Raw genomic sequence first — 12,487 nt, 5'->3', positions numbered from 1 at the left:
GTGGGGGGTGGGGGTGGGGGGGTGAGAGAGGGAAGGGGAGGGGAGGGCGGTGTTTGCCTCTGAGCCCCCTCCCTTCTGTGACTGCTCCTGGGGGTTGGCAATGACCTCTCTGGACAAGGCTGGTCTTGCTTTGCCTTTACTGGACACCTCAACGGTGGGTAGCTTGTCCCTGCCGAGCTTTAGAGGGTGGTAAACCTCACGCTTCTGTGTGAGCTAATTCTTTACCTTCTGTCCACCGCGGGGGTGCTGGGACCGTGGTCTCTGTCGTCGGCTCCTGGTTTCTACTGTTTGGAGCTCCTTTAACCCCACACCCTTCCTCCCTCACAGAACAAGTTCTTTGTTCTTGGCCGGTAGCGTTAAGACCTTTACGCAGATGTCCGGTCCTAAGACAGCGGCTGCCCTGGCTAAGGGCCTGGAAGCCAGGCCCTCTTCTGGTTTCTCACAGAAACGTCTCCATGGCCCCGCGAGACAGATGGGGCCTATCTTATAGGCGAGGCCCTGAAACTGGGGTGGTGTGGGCCGGACCAGGGCCATGCAGCCTGCAAAGGGAGGATGTCCCCCTGGGCCAGGCCACGCCCTCCACATTGGCTGGGGCTGGCGCCCAGGTTGGGGGCTGTTACTAGTTCTTTGACTAGTTTAGGGGGTGAAGTGCTCAGTTCTCTTGAGTGACCAGCGGGCGCCCGCATGCTGTGGCTCATCCTGCCCACCCCCTGACTATCCCTGGGTGGCGCTGGCACCATCTGTGCTGTCCTGTGGGCTTGTGACATCTGGCCTGGGTAACCGAGCTCTGCCCTGAGGGCCTCCCTTGCCCTTCAGCAGCCGGCCCTCCAGCCAGCACCCCTGACCTCAGCCTTCCCTTGAGAAACCTCACGTCAAGTTGTGTGGAGCCCTCACGGCTGGTGACCTCTGTGAGCTGACAGGGCCCGGCTCCTGCAGGGATGGGACAGCAGGGGGCTGCGGCCGCATGCCCTCTGAGCACCTCCCTGGCCCCGTGGCCTCAGACGCCAAGGTCTTTCCTACCACGGTCCCTGGTCTCCGAGAAGCCCCCTTCCCAGGCTGTCGGTCCAGGGCTGACCCCGTGGACCCCTGCCACGCCCTTCCTGGGTCTGGCGGGACTTCCCAGCCTAGGGTGGCTCTCCTCTGCTGGTGCCTGTCCTTTCTGGGGGCCAGAGAGCACAGAAGCCTGCTCCAAACTGCCCTTCGCCCCACTGCAAGCCAAACGTGCTCTGAATCCAGTGAGGAGTGACCCAGGGGGGTCCTTGGAGGGTCAGTGGGCACAGGGTGGGCGAGCCACAGTTGAGTGTCCCTAGCAGGACCTGACCCTGGACCCAGAGGCCGAGGCTCCTGCCCTCTCTGGGTATCCGGCTGGGAGAGGAGACAAGGAAGGAGGGGAGAGGATGGACGACGCTGGGCCAGGAAGGGAAGCGTGTGGCCTGGGCCACGGCTGGGAGTGGCCATGGGGGGAGGGGGAGGGGGGAGACACCAGATGCTGGGGACTTGGGCAGGGGAAGAGTCCAGAACGTCAGAGACATGTGACGTACTCAAAAGGCTGACGCACATAACTGGAATCAGAAGGAAGGAATGGAGAAAATGGGCAGAAGCAGTATTCAAAGAAATAATGGCCAAGAATTTTCCAAAATTGAAGAAAAATCTCTGTCCACAGATTCAGGAGACTGTTAAAGAAAACTACAAGCAAGATGAACACAAAACACATCTGGGTATATCACAGTAAAATTGCTGAAAACAAAGAAAAAACCTTAAACACAGCTAGAGGAAAAGGACATATTACTTTGAAAAGAGTGTACATCAACAGCTGTCTTCTCAAAAACGATGAAAGCCAGAAGGCAATGAAATGATATATATTTAAAGTGCTGAAAGCGGGACTTCCCTGGTGGTCCAGTGGTTGGGACTCTGCACTCCCAATGCAGGGGACCCGGGTTCGATCCCTGGTCGGGGAACTAAGTCCTGCATGCATGCCACAACTAAAAGATCCTGCACGCCACAACTAAAGATCCCCCATGTTGCAACTAAAGATCCCCTATGCCACAACTAAGAAGATCCCACATGCCGCAACGAAGATCCCACATGTGGCAACGAGGACCCCTCGTGCCACAACCTGGCGCAGCCAAAATAAATAAGTAAATATTTTAAAAAATAAAGTGCTGAAAGAAAATAGCTGCCAGTCAGGATTTTACAACCAGGAAAAATACCCTTCAAAAATGCAGTTGGGGCTTCCCCGGTGGCGCAGTGGTTGGGAGTCCGCCTGCCGATGCAGGGCACACGGGTTAGTACCCCGGTCCGGGAGGATCCCACATGCCATGGAGCGGCTGGGCCCGTGAGCCATGGCCACTGAGCCTGCGCGTCCGGAGCCTGTGCTCCGCAACGGGAGAGGCCACAACAGTGAGAGGCCCGCGTACTGCAAAAAAAAAAAAAAAAATGCAGGTGATATAGTGGGTTATTCAGAAACACGAAGCTGAAGATGGGAATGTGGAAGCACAGGAGAGACTTAAGACCCTGATGTGGATGAACATAAATGAATCTGCGCTGTACAAAACAATAATTGTCTTGTGGAGTTTAAATTATATACATCATAGTTTAACATTTGAAAATCAGTTTTTCTGTATTAATTTTTTAAAAAGGAAGAAAAAGCAAATCATTTTGAAAGTTACAGAAAAATAATTTGAAAGATTAATGCCTATTTTATGATGAAAACATCTCTTAGCAAATTAGAAATAGAAGGGAATTTCCTTAATCTGATAAGAGATACACACATATGTACACACATATGAAGTTGGACCCTTACCTAACACCATATAAATATGAATTAACTCAAAATTAATCAAGGACCTAAATGTAAGAGTTAAAACTATAAAACTCTTAGAAGGAAACATAGGACAAAAGCTTCATGAGAAAAAAAAAAAAAGCTTCATGAGATTGCATTTTGGCAGTGACTTCTTGGATGTAACACCAAAGGCACAGGTAACAGAAGAAAAAAACAGACAAATTGAGCTTTGTGAAAATTTCAAAATTTTGTCCATCAAAAAACACTACAATAGAGTAAAAAGGCAACCCATAGAATGGGAGAAAATATCTGCGTATCGTGTATCTGCTGAGGGGTTAGTATCTAGACTATATAGAGAACTCCTAAAACTCAACAACAAAAAGCCTAATGATCTGATGCACGTGGGCAAGAGACTTGAATAGACACGTCTCCAGAGAAGATACGTGAATGGCCCCCAGCACGTGAAAAGATGCTCAGCATCGCGATCGTCAGGGAAACGCAAATCAAAACCACAATGAGACACCACCTCACACCCACGAGGGAGGCTGCTATCAAAGAAACAGAAGACAAGCGCTGGGGAGGATATGGAGAAATTGGAACTCTTGTGCACTGTTGGTGGGAATGTAAAATGGTGCAGCTGCTGTGGAGGTTCCTCAAAAAATTAAAATAGAACTACCGTATGATCCGGCAGTTCCACTTCTGGGTTTATACCGAAAAGAATGGAAAGAAGCATCTTGAAGAGGTATTTGTACACTCGTATTCATAGCAGCGTCGTTCACAACAGCTAAGACATGGGAGCCGCTGTTGACGGATGGATGGGTAAGCAAAACATGGTCCAGCCATACGCTGGGATATTATTCAGCCTTAAAAAGGAAGGAAATCCTGACGCGTGCTGCAATGTGGATGAACTTTGTGGACGTGCTAAATGAAATAAGCCAGCCACAAAAAGACAGCTAATGTATGGTTCCAATTACATGAGGTCCCTGGAGTCCTCAAAATCATAGAGACAAAAGGCGTAACTGTGGTTGCCAGGGGCTGGGGGAGGGGAGAACAGGGAGTTACTGTTTCATGAGGACAAGATGAAATTGTTACAGGGACGGATGGTGGTGACGGCTGCACCGCAATATGAATGTACTTAATGCCACTGAACTGTCACTTAAAATGGTTAAGATGGTAAATTTTGTAAGTATTTTATCACAATAAAAAAATTTAAATATCATCTACAGTGGTGTCAATAAATATTAATTAGCATAAATCTGAGATGTCTAAGAACCCCACTGAAAGTTACAAAATGTTTTTGATACAAAATTTTAAAGACCTAAATAAATAGCTATTCCATATTCAGGGAGTGGAAAACTTAATATTGAGAAGATATCAGTGATTCTCAAATTAATCTATGAATTCAATGCAACCTCAATCAAAATCCCAGGAGGTTTTTTCTTTTGCAGAAATTGACAAACTAATTCTAAAATTCCTATAGAAAGGCAAGGGGCCTAGAACAGCCAAGAAGAAAAAGATTGCTGGAGAAAAAGGACAAAGAAGACGAATATTATTGATCTGTTCTGCTCTTCATGGTTTTTGGGTAGTTTCCAGACGGTGCTGGTGTGACCGAGCTTGTGAACGTATGTGTGCATTTCTGCTGGGTGTGCTTCATTAAAAAAGTGAGCAGGGCTGGAGACACTTCCTGCCATATAGCTGTAGTCGTGCTGGCAGAGATGTAGTGCACGGGGCGTTCAACGGAACAGAGGGTCTGGTGTGACCAACGCATGATTCATGACAGAGGTGACAGAGCACAACAGTGGAGAATGGTTGGCTTTTTCCAATGAATGGCTGAATCAGCAAGTATCCATATGAGGAGAAAGACCTGTAATGCACTCCTATGAAAACGTCACTTCTAGGTAGACTGCAGATACAAACGTGGAAAGGAAAAGAACGTTTTCAGAGGGAGAAGTCGAGTACATCTTTGTGATCTTGGAGTAGGCAAAGATTTCTTCACCAGGGCACAGAAGCGCTAATCACAGAATAAAATGACATTTTGAACTTTACTGGAATTTAAAACTTCAGTTTGTCAAAAGATACCTTTGAGAGAGTGAAAAGGCCACAGAGTTGGACACAACATCCAATAAAGAACTCAGATCCACAATACATAAAGAACTCCTGTCAGTCGGTAAGAAACAGACAGTTAACCCAATAAAAAATGGGTGGAAGTCCTGAACAGGCACTTCAGAGAGGCTGTCTAACAGTCCATCAGCGTGTAAATGGGTGCACGACCTCCTGAATGAGCAGGATAAAGCAGTTTAAAACCAGGACGAGATACCACTGCACACCCACCAGAGACGATGAAGTGGAAAAGTGCAAGTGCCCGTGAGGGTGTGGGGCATGCAGAACTGTCAGCGGACCCTGTGGGCTGTCGGCGGGGACACACCCCTCACCAGCACTCAGCACGCGTGCTTGCAGAAACACACCCCATGCTCCCCAGGACAGGGGCTCAAAGATGTGGGTCCCTGGCAGCCAGGGCCCCTCTGGGGTGGAACAGCTTCAGAGGTGAACTGTGATGCGTTTCCACCAGGAGACGGAATGATCTACAACGACCGTGAATCTCACCAGAGAGGGTTGTCAAGAGCTGGCAAAGGGAAACAGAATATGCGATTAAGGGGAGTTCTCTGGTGGTCCAGTGGTTAGGACTCTGCACTTCGGCTGCCAAGGGTGCAAGTTCAGTCCCTGGTCAGGGGGAACTAAGATCCCACAAGCCGAGCACCCAAAAAAAAAAAAACAATCCCAAAAAAAAAAAAAACAAAAAAAAAAAAAACAAAGGCATAGGAAAAATAAAATGTAATTGCACATAAAGGTTTAAAAAAAGTGTGCATTTAGATTTCAGATAAACGGTAATACTTTGTTAGTGTAAATATGTCCCCAGTGGGGGCCATTTTGGACATACTTACTCTAAAAAGTATTTGCTGTTTATCTGAAATTCCAGTCTAACTGGGTGTCCTGTGTTTCATCTGGCACCTCTGCACAAACATAGCACTGGCAAACATGCCTGCCACGGAGGAGTGCAGACCGCAGATTGCCGTCAATCTAGAGAAGGAGAGCAGGGGAGACCACCGCTGCGGTAGTCGGGATCGTGGTCACGGCGAGGAGTGACCAGGAAGGCACGTGGGGGGCGCCTGGGAGCCCAGGTAGCGCTGTATTTCCTGATCGGGGTGCTGTTTGCAGGGTGTGTTCAGTTTATGAAGATCCACAGCTGAGCGGTTCTGAGAAGCGCACCATTCCACGTTGTTTCCCCGACTGCTCTGGGATGTTGAACCAGGCGCTGAGACCTCAGGCCTGAGCTCTTCCCGGTGGAGAGCAGCATACACCGGCCTGTGGGACCCACTTTGGGCGCATCCCCGTCGTTGTCATTAGAGTCACTCCACCTTGGGTGTCGGTTCAATGCCGCTCCCCCCAGGGAAGGCGCCCTGCCGTGCCCCCTTCTGGTGGCTCCTTCCTTGGCTGCTGTGGTCATTATTGTACTTAAGTCTTCCCTCGTAAATATTTATTATCTGTCTCTTCCTACGGAATCTGCTCAGCAGGGACCATGCCAGTCTTCCTGTGTGTCACCCAGGGCCTGGCACATAGGCAGTGCTCAGTAATATTTGTTGAAGCAAAGGATGAAAATCTATATATAAACCAATATATATCCTTTCACTCCTGAAAGTTTTAATTGATTTATTAATTTATAATTTTATTAATACAATTTTTATTAACATATTATCACGAAGAATCAGGGTTTTCAGCAAGAGAGTTCAGAGTCTCATTTTTAAGCAAGGGCACATTCTAGAATCACCGTCAGCCACCCACACGGCTGTTGTCCTGACCCGCGGCCCGGGGGACCCCTGGAGACGCACCTCTTTTGGTGGAGGAAGCGACGTGGTGGGAGGTTAATTGCAGGCAGTGGACACCGTGTTGCTCTCCTGCTGGTGCCAGCCCACTCGGCCTGGGGGCTGGTGTGGCCTCTGGGACCCACACTCTTCCTTTCTGTCTTGACGCTTGTAGGGATTTGCTGCGGACCCTGACCGAGGAGGAGCTTCACACGCTGGAACGGAACCTCTGTATTTCCCAAGACGTGGAGTTCCCCATCCGGGCGGACACCCCGGTGCCCCCTGCCCTGGAGCCCGCCCTGCCCGCACCCCTCGGCCCGGCGGAGCCCAGACACGCAGAGGCGGAGCTGGCGTGCTCCGTGCAGGACGACGACCAGGAGCTGGAGCAGCTCAGCCGCATGGTGCACAGGGCTGGGGACGCGATGTCCTCTCTCCTGTCCCCGCCCAATGCCTGCCAGTCCCCCGCGCACGGGCCGGGCGCCGAGCGCGGTGCCCTCGGGCAGGCATCCCCGGGCGGACCACGGCTGCCGCCGGGCAGCGACGAGGAGGAGGGGAGGGTGTTCTTCATGGAGGATGTGGACGGGGCGGCAGAGCCCCCGGGCGGCCGGTGTGGGCGGGCGGGCGGCCCCCAGGAGAGAGGGCGGGGCGGGGAGAGCCGAGGGGCGGGGGCCGGAGCAGCCGCCGCGGCCGAGCCGGAGGACCTGAGCGGCAGCAGCGGCGTGCAGGGCGACCAGACGCGGGCAGTGGGCCCTGGCTCCTGCAGCTGCCCGGACTCCCAGCCGCAGCTGGATGGCTGGGAGGCGAGTGCGGAGGACGCCCAGACGGCCGAGCTGATCGCCCACCGGACGGGGGGCATGAAGCTCTCGGCCACGGTCATCTTCAACCCCAAGTCGCCCAGCTCCCTGGACTCTGCCCTCGCCAACCCAGAAGTCCTGGGAAACGGCGTCTCCCCGGGGGAGCCGGCGGCCGAGGGGACGGAGGGCGGCCCCCACAAACTCAGCGCCCCGGCCGCCAACAGCCTTCTGAACTCCTGCGTGTGCTGTAGGGGCTGCGCGGGCAGCAGGGAGGACGCGGCGGAGAGCCTGCGCGGCAAGTGCGGCTCGGGAAGCGTCATCCGCTCCTCTTACGTGGGCTCCGCCAAGGCCTGCGCCAAGGGCTCGGCCGCGGGACTGCTGGAGGTCCGGCCTGCCCCGGAGGCCTTGCCCACGGCGCTGGGCGTCCCAGACCCCGGGCCCTCCGAAGACGCCCCCGGCGGGCAGGAGCCCAAAGCCCCCACTTCCGACAAGTGCCTGGCACACACCTCAGGGCCCCAGGTGGACGCGGCAGACGGGCTGCCTGGAGGGGGCGGCGGAGCGAGTGAGCAAAAGGAGGCTGAGGCCCGGCAGCCCTCGGAGGCCGGGGAGGAGAGTCGGCGTGGAGGGGCGGCCGGGGAGGAGGCCCAGCACCTGCCGGGCTCCAGGTAAGAGCCGCTCTGGCCCCTGGACTCACCTCTAGTCGGTTTAGCTGCTGGTCAGGCCCTCCTGGACCCAGTTGTCACATCCAACCGAGAAGCGCCCCTCGTAGCCCCGACCGCCCCGTTTCTGGCGTGACGGGCACCTTCAGGTGAGTGGGCGCAGCTTCGGGCCCTCGGTTCGCCCCTTCTCACTGCTGTGGTGTGACCGGCGTGTGCGGACCGGCCGGGGCTGGGCCCCAGCACCCACCTGACCGGTGCGGCAGCTCCCGTGGGCCGTGGTTAGCCACAGAGACCTTCAGCCCTGCCCCGGGGGCAGCGGTGGGATCCCGAGACCACCCTGGGGCAGATTCTCGGGCAGTGCCCGCAGGACCCTGTTCTCTCCCCCAGAGGCAGCTGAGCGGGCAGGGCTCTGTAACACCCTGGCTCCTACACATTTGGCTCACGGCAGCTCTTCCTCCCCCACCCCACACCCGGGGCTTGTCCTGAATGAAGCAGATTCAGCCAGCACTGACCCGGTGCCCGCCACATGCCCCTGGCTCCCATCCTGGACGTGGGAAAGGAGGAGCCGGGCTCAGCCTCGGGGCCTCACACGCGGCTGTTGCACTGCCCTCTCACCAGACCCTGTCTCGCAGGCTCCCATCCTGGCTTCACTGTGTGCGAAGGGAGGTGGGAGGATGGAGAGAGGAGGGGGCTCAGCCCGGAGGCTGGACAGGCCCCTGCCCGCAGCCGTGGGAGCTGTGCACAGAGGTCAGCAGGGAGGGGCCACCTGGGTGCAGGGGCAGACGCCTTGCAGGCCTGTGCAGCCACTGCCGCCTTCTTCCTGGAGCAGCGTGTGGCCAGCTCCCGCAGCAGTGGGCAGGGGCTGGCCGGGAGCCCGTGGGGTTCAGGGCCGCTCTTTCTTCTCGAGCTGAACTTTGAGGCTCCGCTGCAGCCTTTTCTATGTGGGTTCTGTAGGCACTCCCCAGCCCCTCGCAGCCGCGAATCTACTTTCTGGCTCCGTGAACTTGCCTGTTCTGGACGTTTCATAGAAGTAGAATCACTCGTTATGTGACCTTGTGTGTCCGGCTTCTTTTGCTGAGCATCGTGTTTTCAGGGTTCACCCACCTTCATGCAGGTGTCAGGACTTCCTTTCTGTGGCTGAGTAATATTCCGCTGTACGGATGGACCACATTTGGTTCATCTGTCGATGGGCGGGTGTGTCGTTTCCACTTTTCGGTTATCATTGAGTAATGCTGCTGTGAACATCTGTGTACAGGTTTTTGTGTGGCTGTGAGTTTTCAGTTCTTTGGGTGTCTCTAGGAGAGAATTAGTGCTTCACACGGTGCTTCTACGTTCTGAGGAGCTGTCACCGGCAGTTTTCGTTCCCTGGTCACGTGCGAGGCTCCTGTTTCTCCACATCCTCACAAATACTTGTCATCATCTAAGATTTTTTTAACAGTTCTCTTGATCTTCAGGCATATCCCACTAGAATATACAGCTGAGTGACTGCTTTCAACTCACTTGAAATCATTCTGTTTCTAAGGTCATGCCCAAGTTTTACCCACAGCAGGTTAATTTGTTCCATTTAGCATGAGCTGTACAGAGATTTCCACTTGCATGTAATTTAATTTTATGATTATGTGAAAAATTTGCATGGTTCCCGGCCAAATCTACAAAATAAGACATATCTAGAGAAATCTGTCTTTCTACCTTATTCTCCTCCGCTGCTAAAGTTACAGCTTTCCAATTTTTTATAATTTATCCTTCAATTTAAAAAGTAGAAGCAAGGATGTACACACACACACACACGGGCATACACACACGGACACACACATGGGCACGTTTTCCGCTCCCATTCTTTGGCAGAGGACCTCGTCCTTCTCTGCCTTGCTTTCCTGACCTGCTAGCCTGAAGTCCTGTGGCCTGTCCATGATAGTTTCTAGAGATGTCTCCACCGTCAGTTTCAGCCACGTGGGACCACACTGTGTGGCTGGACCACCGTGCAGCCAGGCCCTGCCACCTGCCTCGTGGCTGTTTCCAGTCTTGCTCTTACAGACGGCGCTGCGATGAGCAGCTATTTTTAAAAATTATTTATTTATTTGTTTGGCTGCATCGGGTCTTAGTTGTGGGACGCGGCATCTTCCTTGCAGCACGCGGGATCTTTCGTTGCGGCGAGTGGGCTTCTCTCTAGTTGTGGCACGTGGGTCCAGAGCGTGCAGGCTCAGTAGTTGCAGCACGCGGGCTTAGTTGCCCCATGGTGTGTGGGATCTTAGCTCCCTGACCAGGGATCGAACCTGCGTCCCCTGCATTTGAAGGTGGATTCTTAACCACTGGGCCACCAGGGAAGTCCCAATGAGCAGCTCTTTGTGATGAGGCCATTTTTTAGGTTCAAGCCCAACATCATAATGTCCAGTGGCGTGAATTATTGTCCACAACCTAAGGAGCGGCTTCCTCCCTCAGGGCCTCCAACTCAGTGGCCCAGAGTTGATTGGTAAGTGGATCATTTTCCTACGAGGCTGATATGAAGCCATCACAAATTCTTTGACCAGATACATGGACTTTTCAGCTTTTGACCTGCCCCCCTTTTCTTGCTGTGTCCAGGTGACAGTCAGTGGACACTTACTCTGTCTGGAACCCCCTCCTGCTATCCTGACGTGTCCCACCATGGACACTGCTTGTTCACGTCAGGCCGGCAGCTTCCCAGGCCTCCTCTGGCTTAGCACAAATGCAGAAGCTGAGCTGAGAAAAGGAAACAGCCTCCATGGAGGCCTCGGGGGACGCTCCCATCTCCCAGGGAAGCATTTCCAGAAGGTGCAGAGGGTCTGAGGGTGGCCAGGGGATCAGGGCAGCCAGGCCTTTGGGCTAGGACCGTGGACAGCGGCGCCCGGGGCCCAGCACTGCGCCAGGAGCAGCTGAGAATCGGGTCAGCAGGTGGCGCCCGTGCCCTCCGCGGGCAGCGCAGACATGGGGAGCGTCATTCCTTCACCTCGCACGTGGGTTCCTGGGTGGCTGAGCAGGGTGCGGGGGAGGCGGCCCAACCTTGCAGAGCGTGATCTAACACGAATGGAGGGGCAAAAGCAGCCTGTTGAAACAGACAGACACAGAAGACCAGCCTCACACAGGCAGCAAGTTCACCAGAACTCGGAAGGCGAGATCCCGGGCGTCTGTTGGCGTTGTATCATCTGTGCGCAGCCTCCCATGAACACAGCCAGTCTTGTGTCGGTGCAAGTGACCCCCCGCCCCTGGCAGACGGAGAGACGGACCCCGGAGAGGCTGGCACCCGCCGTGGCTCGAAGAGCCTAGAGGGGCTGGCATCACCCTTGACCTGCCTGAGCGAGAGCCCGTCTGTCTGGTGACGTGCTTGGTCATCACTCGGCCGTGACGAGCCAACATCCTGAGCTGACCATGAGGCTGCCTGTCCAGCAGGTCCCCCTGTGGCCCCTGCCATGCGCGGGAGTAGGAGTCACCGCATGTGTGGCCCCGTGCGTGAGTCAGACGGGTGCAGCCTCAGACCTCTGTGCCACCTTTGAGTCGGGTGCCATGAAGGAGACGCACCAAGCCGCGACCACGAGTCTGCTTTTGGGGCCACGTTCCCCGAGGACGCCTGGAGTGTCACCTCCCACACAAGCAGCGCACAGCCTCCGGGTGGAAGGACGGGGCTGCCGGGGGTACGGCGCAGGCCGGAGGTGGGTCCTGGAGCAAGGGCCCGGGCGGGAAGAGCCCTGCACGTTCCCCCAGGCCCTGTCTTCAGCCGCTGCACGCAGGCCGGTTCCAGCCGTGCTGTTGCCCGGGGTAGGGGACATCGCCCCAGCACAGTCGTGGGCAAAATGTTTCAGAACCCAGTGTCCTTCAGATCTTTTCTTTCTTACCTTTTCAGTGCTTGAAGATTAACCTTTTTCGGGGAAAACTTAGCATTTTTAAAAGCTTCCTGTTTTTTGCCTAGACTCACCTCATCAATCAGAACTGTGCACTCTCGAGGCTGGCAGGAGAGCTCACTTGTCTAGAGGACGGAAACTCGCCCCCTCTTGGGGCTTTTACTAAAGTGAATTTCCAACCTTCTTGAAAAAATAACACTGACTCTTGCTGTTTTCTAATTACAATTGTCCCCACTCATTGTAGAAACTTATGAAAACATAAAGAAGAGTAAAAGAAGGAAATAAAAACCATTCCAAATCTGATGAGCAGTTTTGTTATTTTTTCACTGAATATTATTTAATGATCATTTATCTTCAAAATTCATTAAAACACAGTATTCGTAGGACTTAACGCTAACTTGCTGTACGTTTTCCCGTTTCCGTATTTTGTCAATTAGCCTTGTGGCCCCTCTCCTTACGGTTTTGTGTCTGTCTCTGGGAATCCACCCTTAGGAGTAGAGTCGCCCCGACAAAGGCATGACCCTTGCCGTCAGGCTCC

The 12,487-nt window shown here is 53.9% G+C and overlaps 1 protein-coding gene across 1 annotated transcript in view; it reads left to right on the top strand.

Moving 5' to 3' along the window:
- The window catches only part of LOC112406229 (lateral signaling target protein 2 homolog), a gene marked incomplete at its 5' end in the record, with an annotated part of 49,917 nt that overhangs the window by 10,768 nt on the left and 26,662 nt on the right, over positions 1–12,487 (top strand). The window contains 2 exons of the mRNA XM_024754953.1: positions 937–1,104; positions 6,818–8,101. Coding sequence (XP_024610721.1) covers positions 937–1,104; positions 6,818–8,101 — 1,452 coding nt within the window. The remainder of the gene's footprint in view (positions 1–936; positions 1,105–6,817; positions 8,102–12,487) is intronic.

This window comes from Neophocaena asiaeorientalis, unplaced genomic scaffold, assembly GCF_003031525.2.
Source record: "Neophocaena asiaeorientalis asiaeorientalis breed wild unplaced genomic scaffold, Neophocaena_asiaeorientalis_V1.1 scaffold767, whole genome shotgun sequence".
Classification (NCBI taxonomy): Eukaryota; Metazoa; Chordata; class Mammalia; order Artiodactyla; family Phocoenidae; genus Neophocaena; species Neophocaena asiaeorientalis.
The sequence above is the reverse complement of the archived record's forward strand: the minus strand, read 5'-3'. Positions and strand labels throughout refer to the sequence as shown.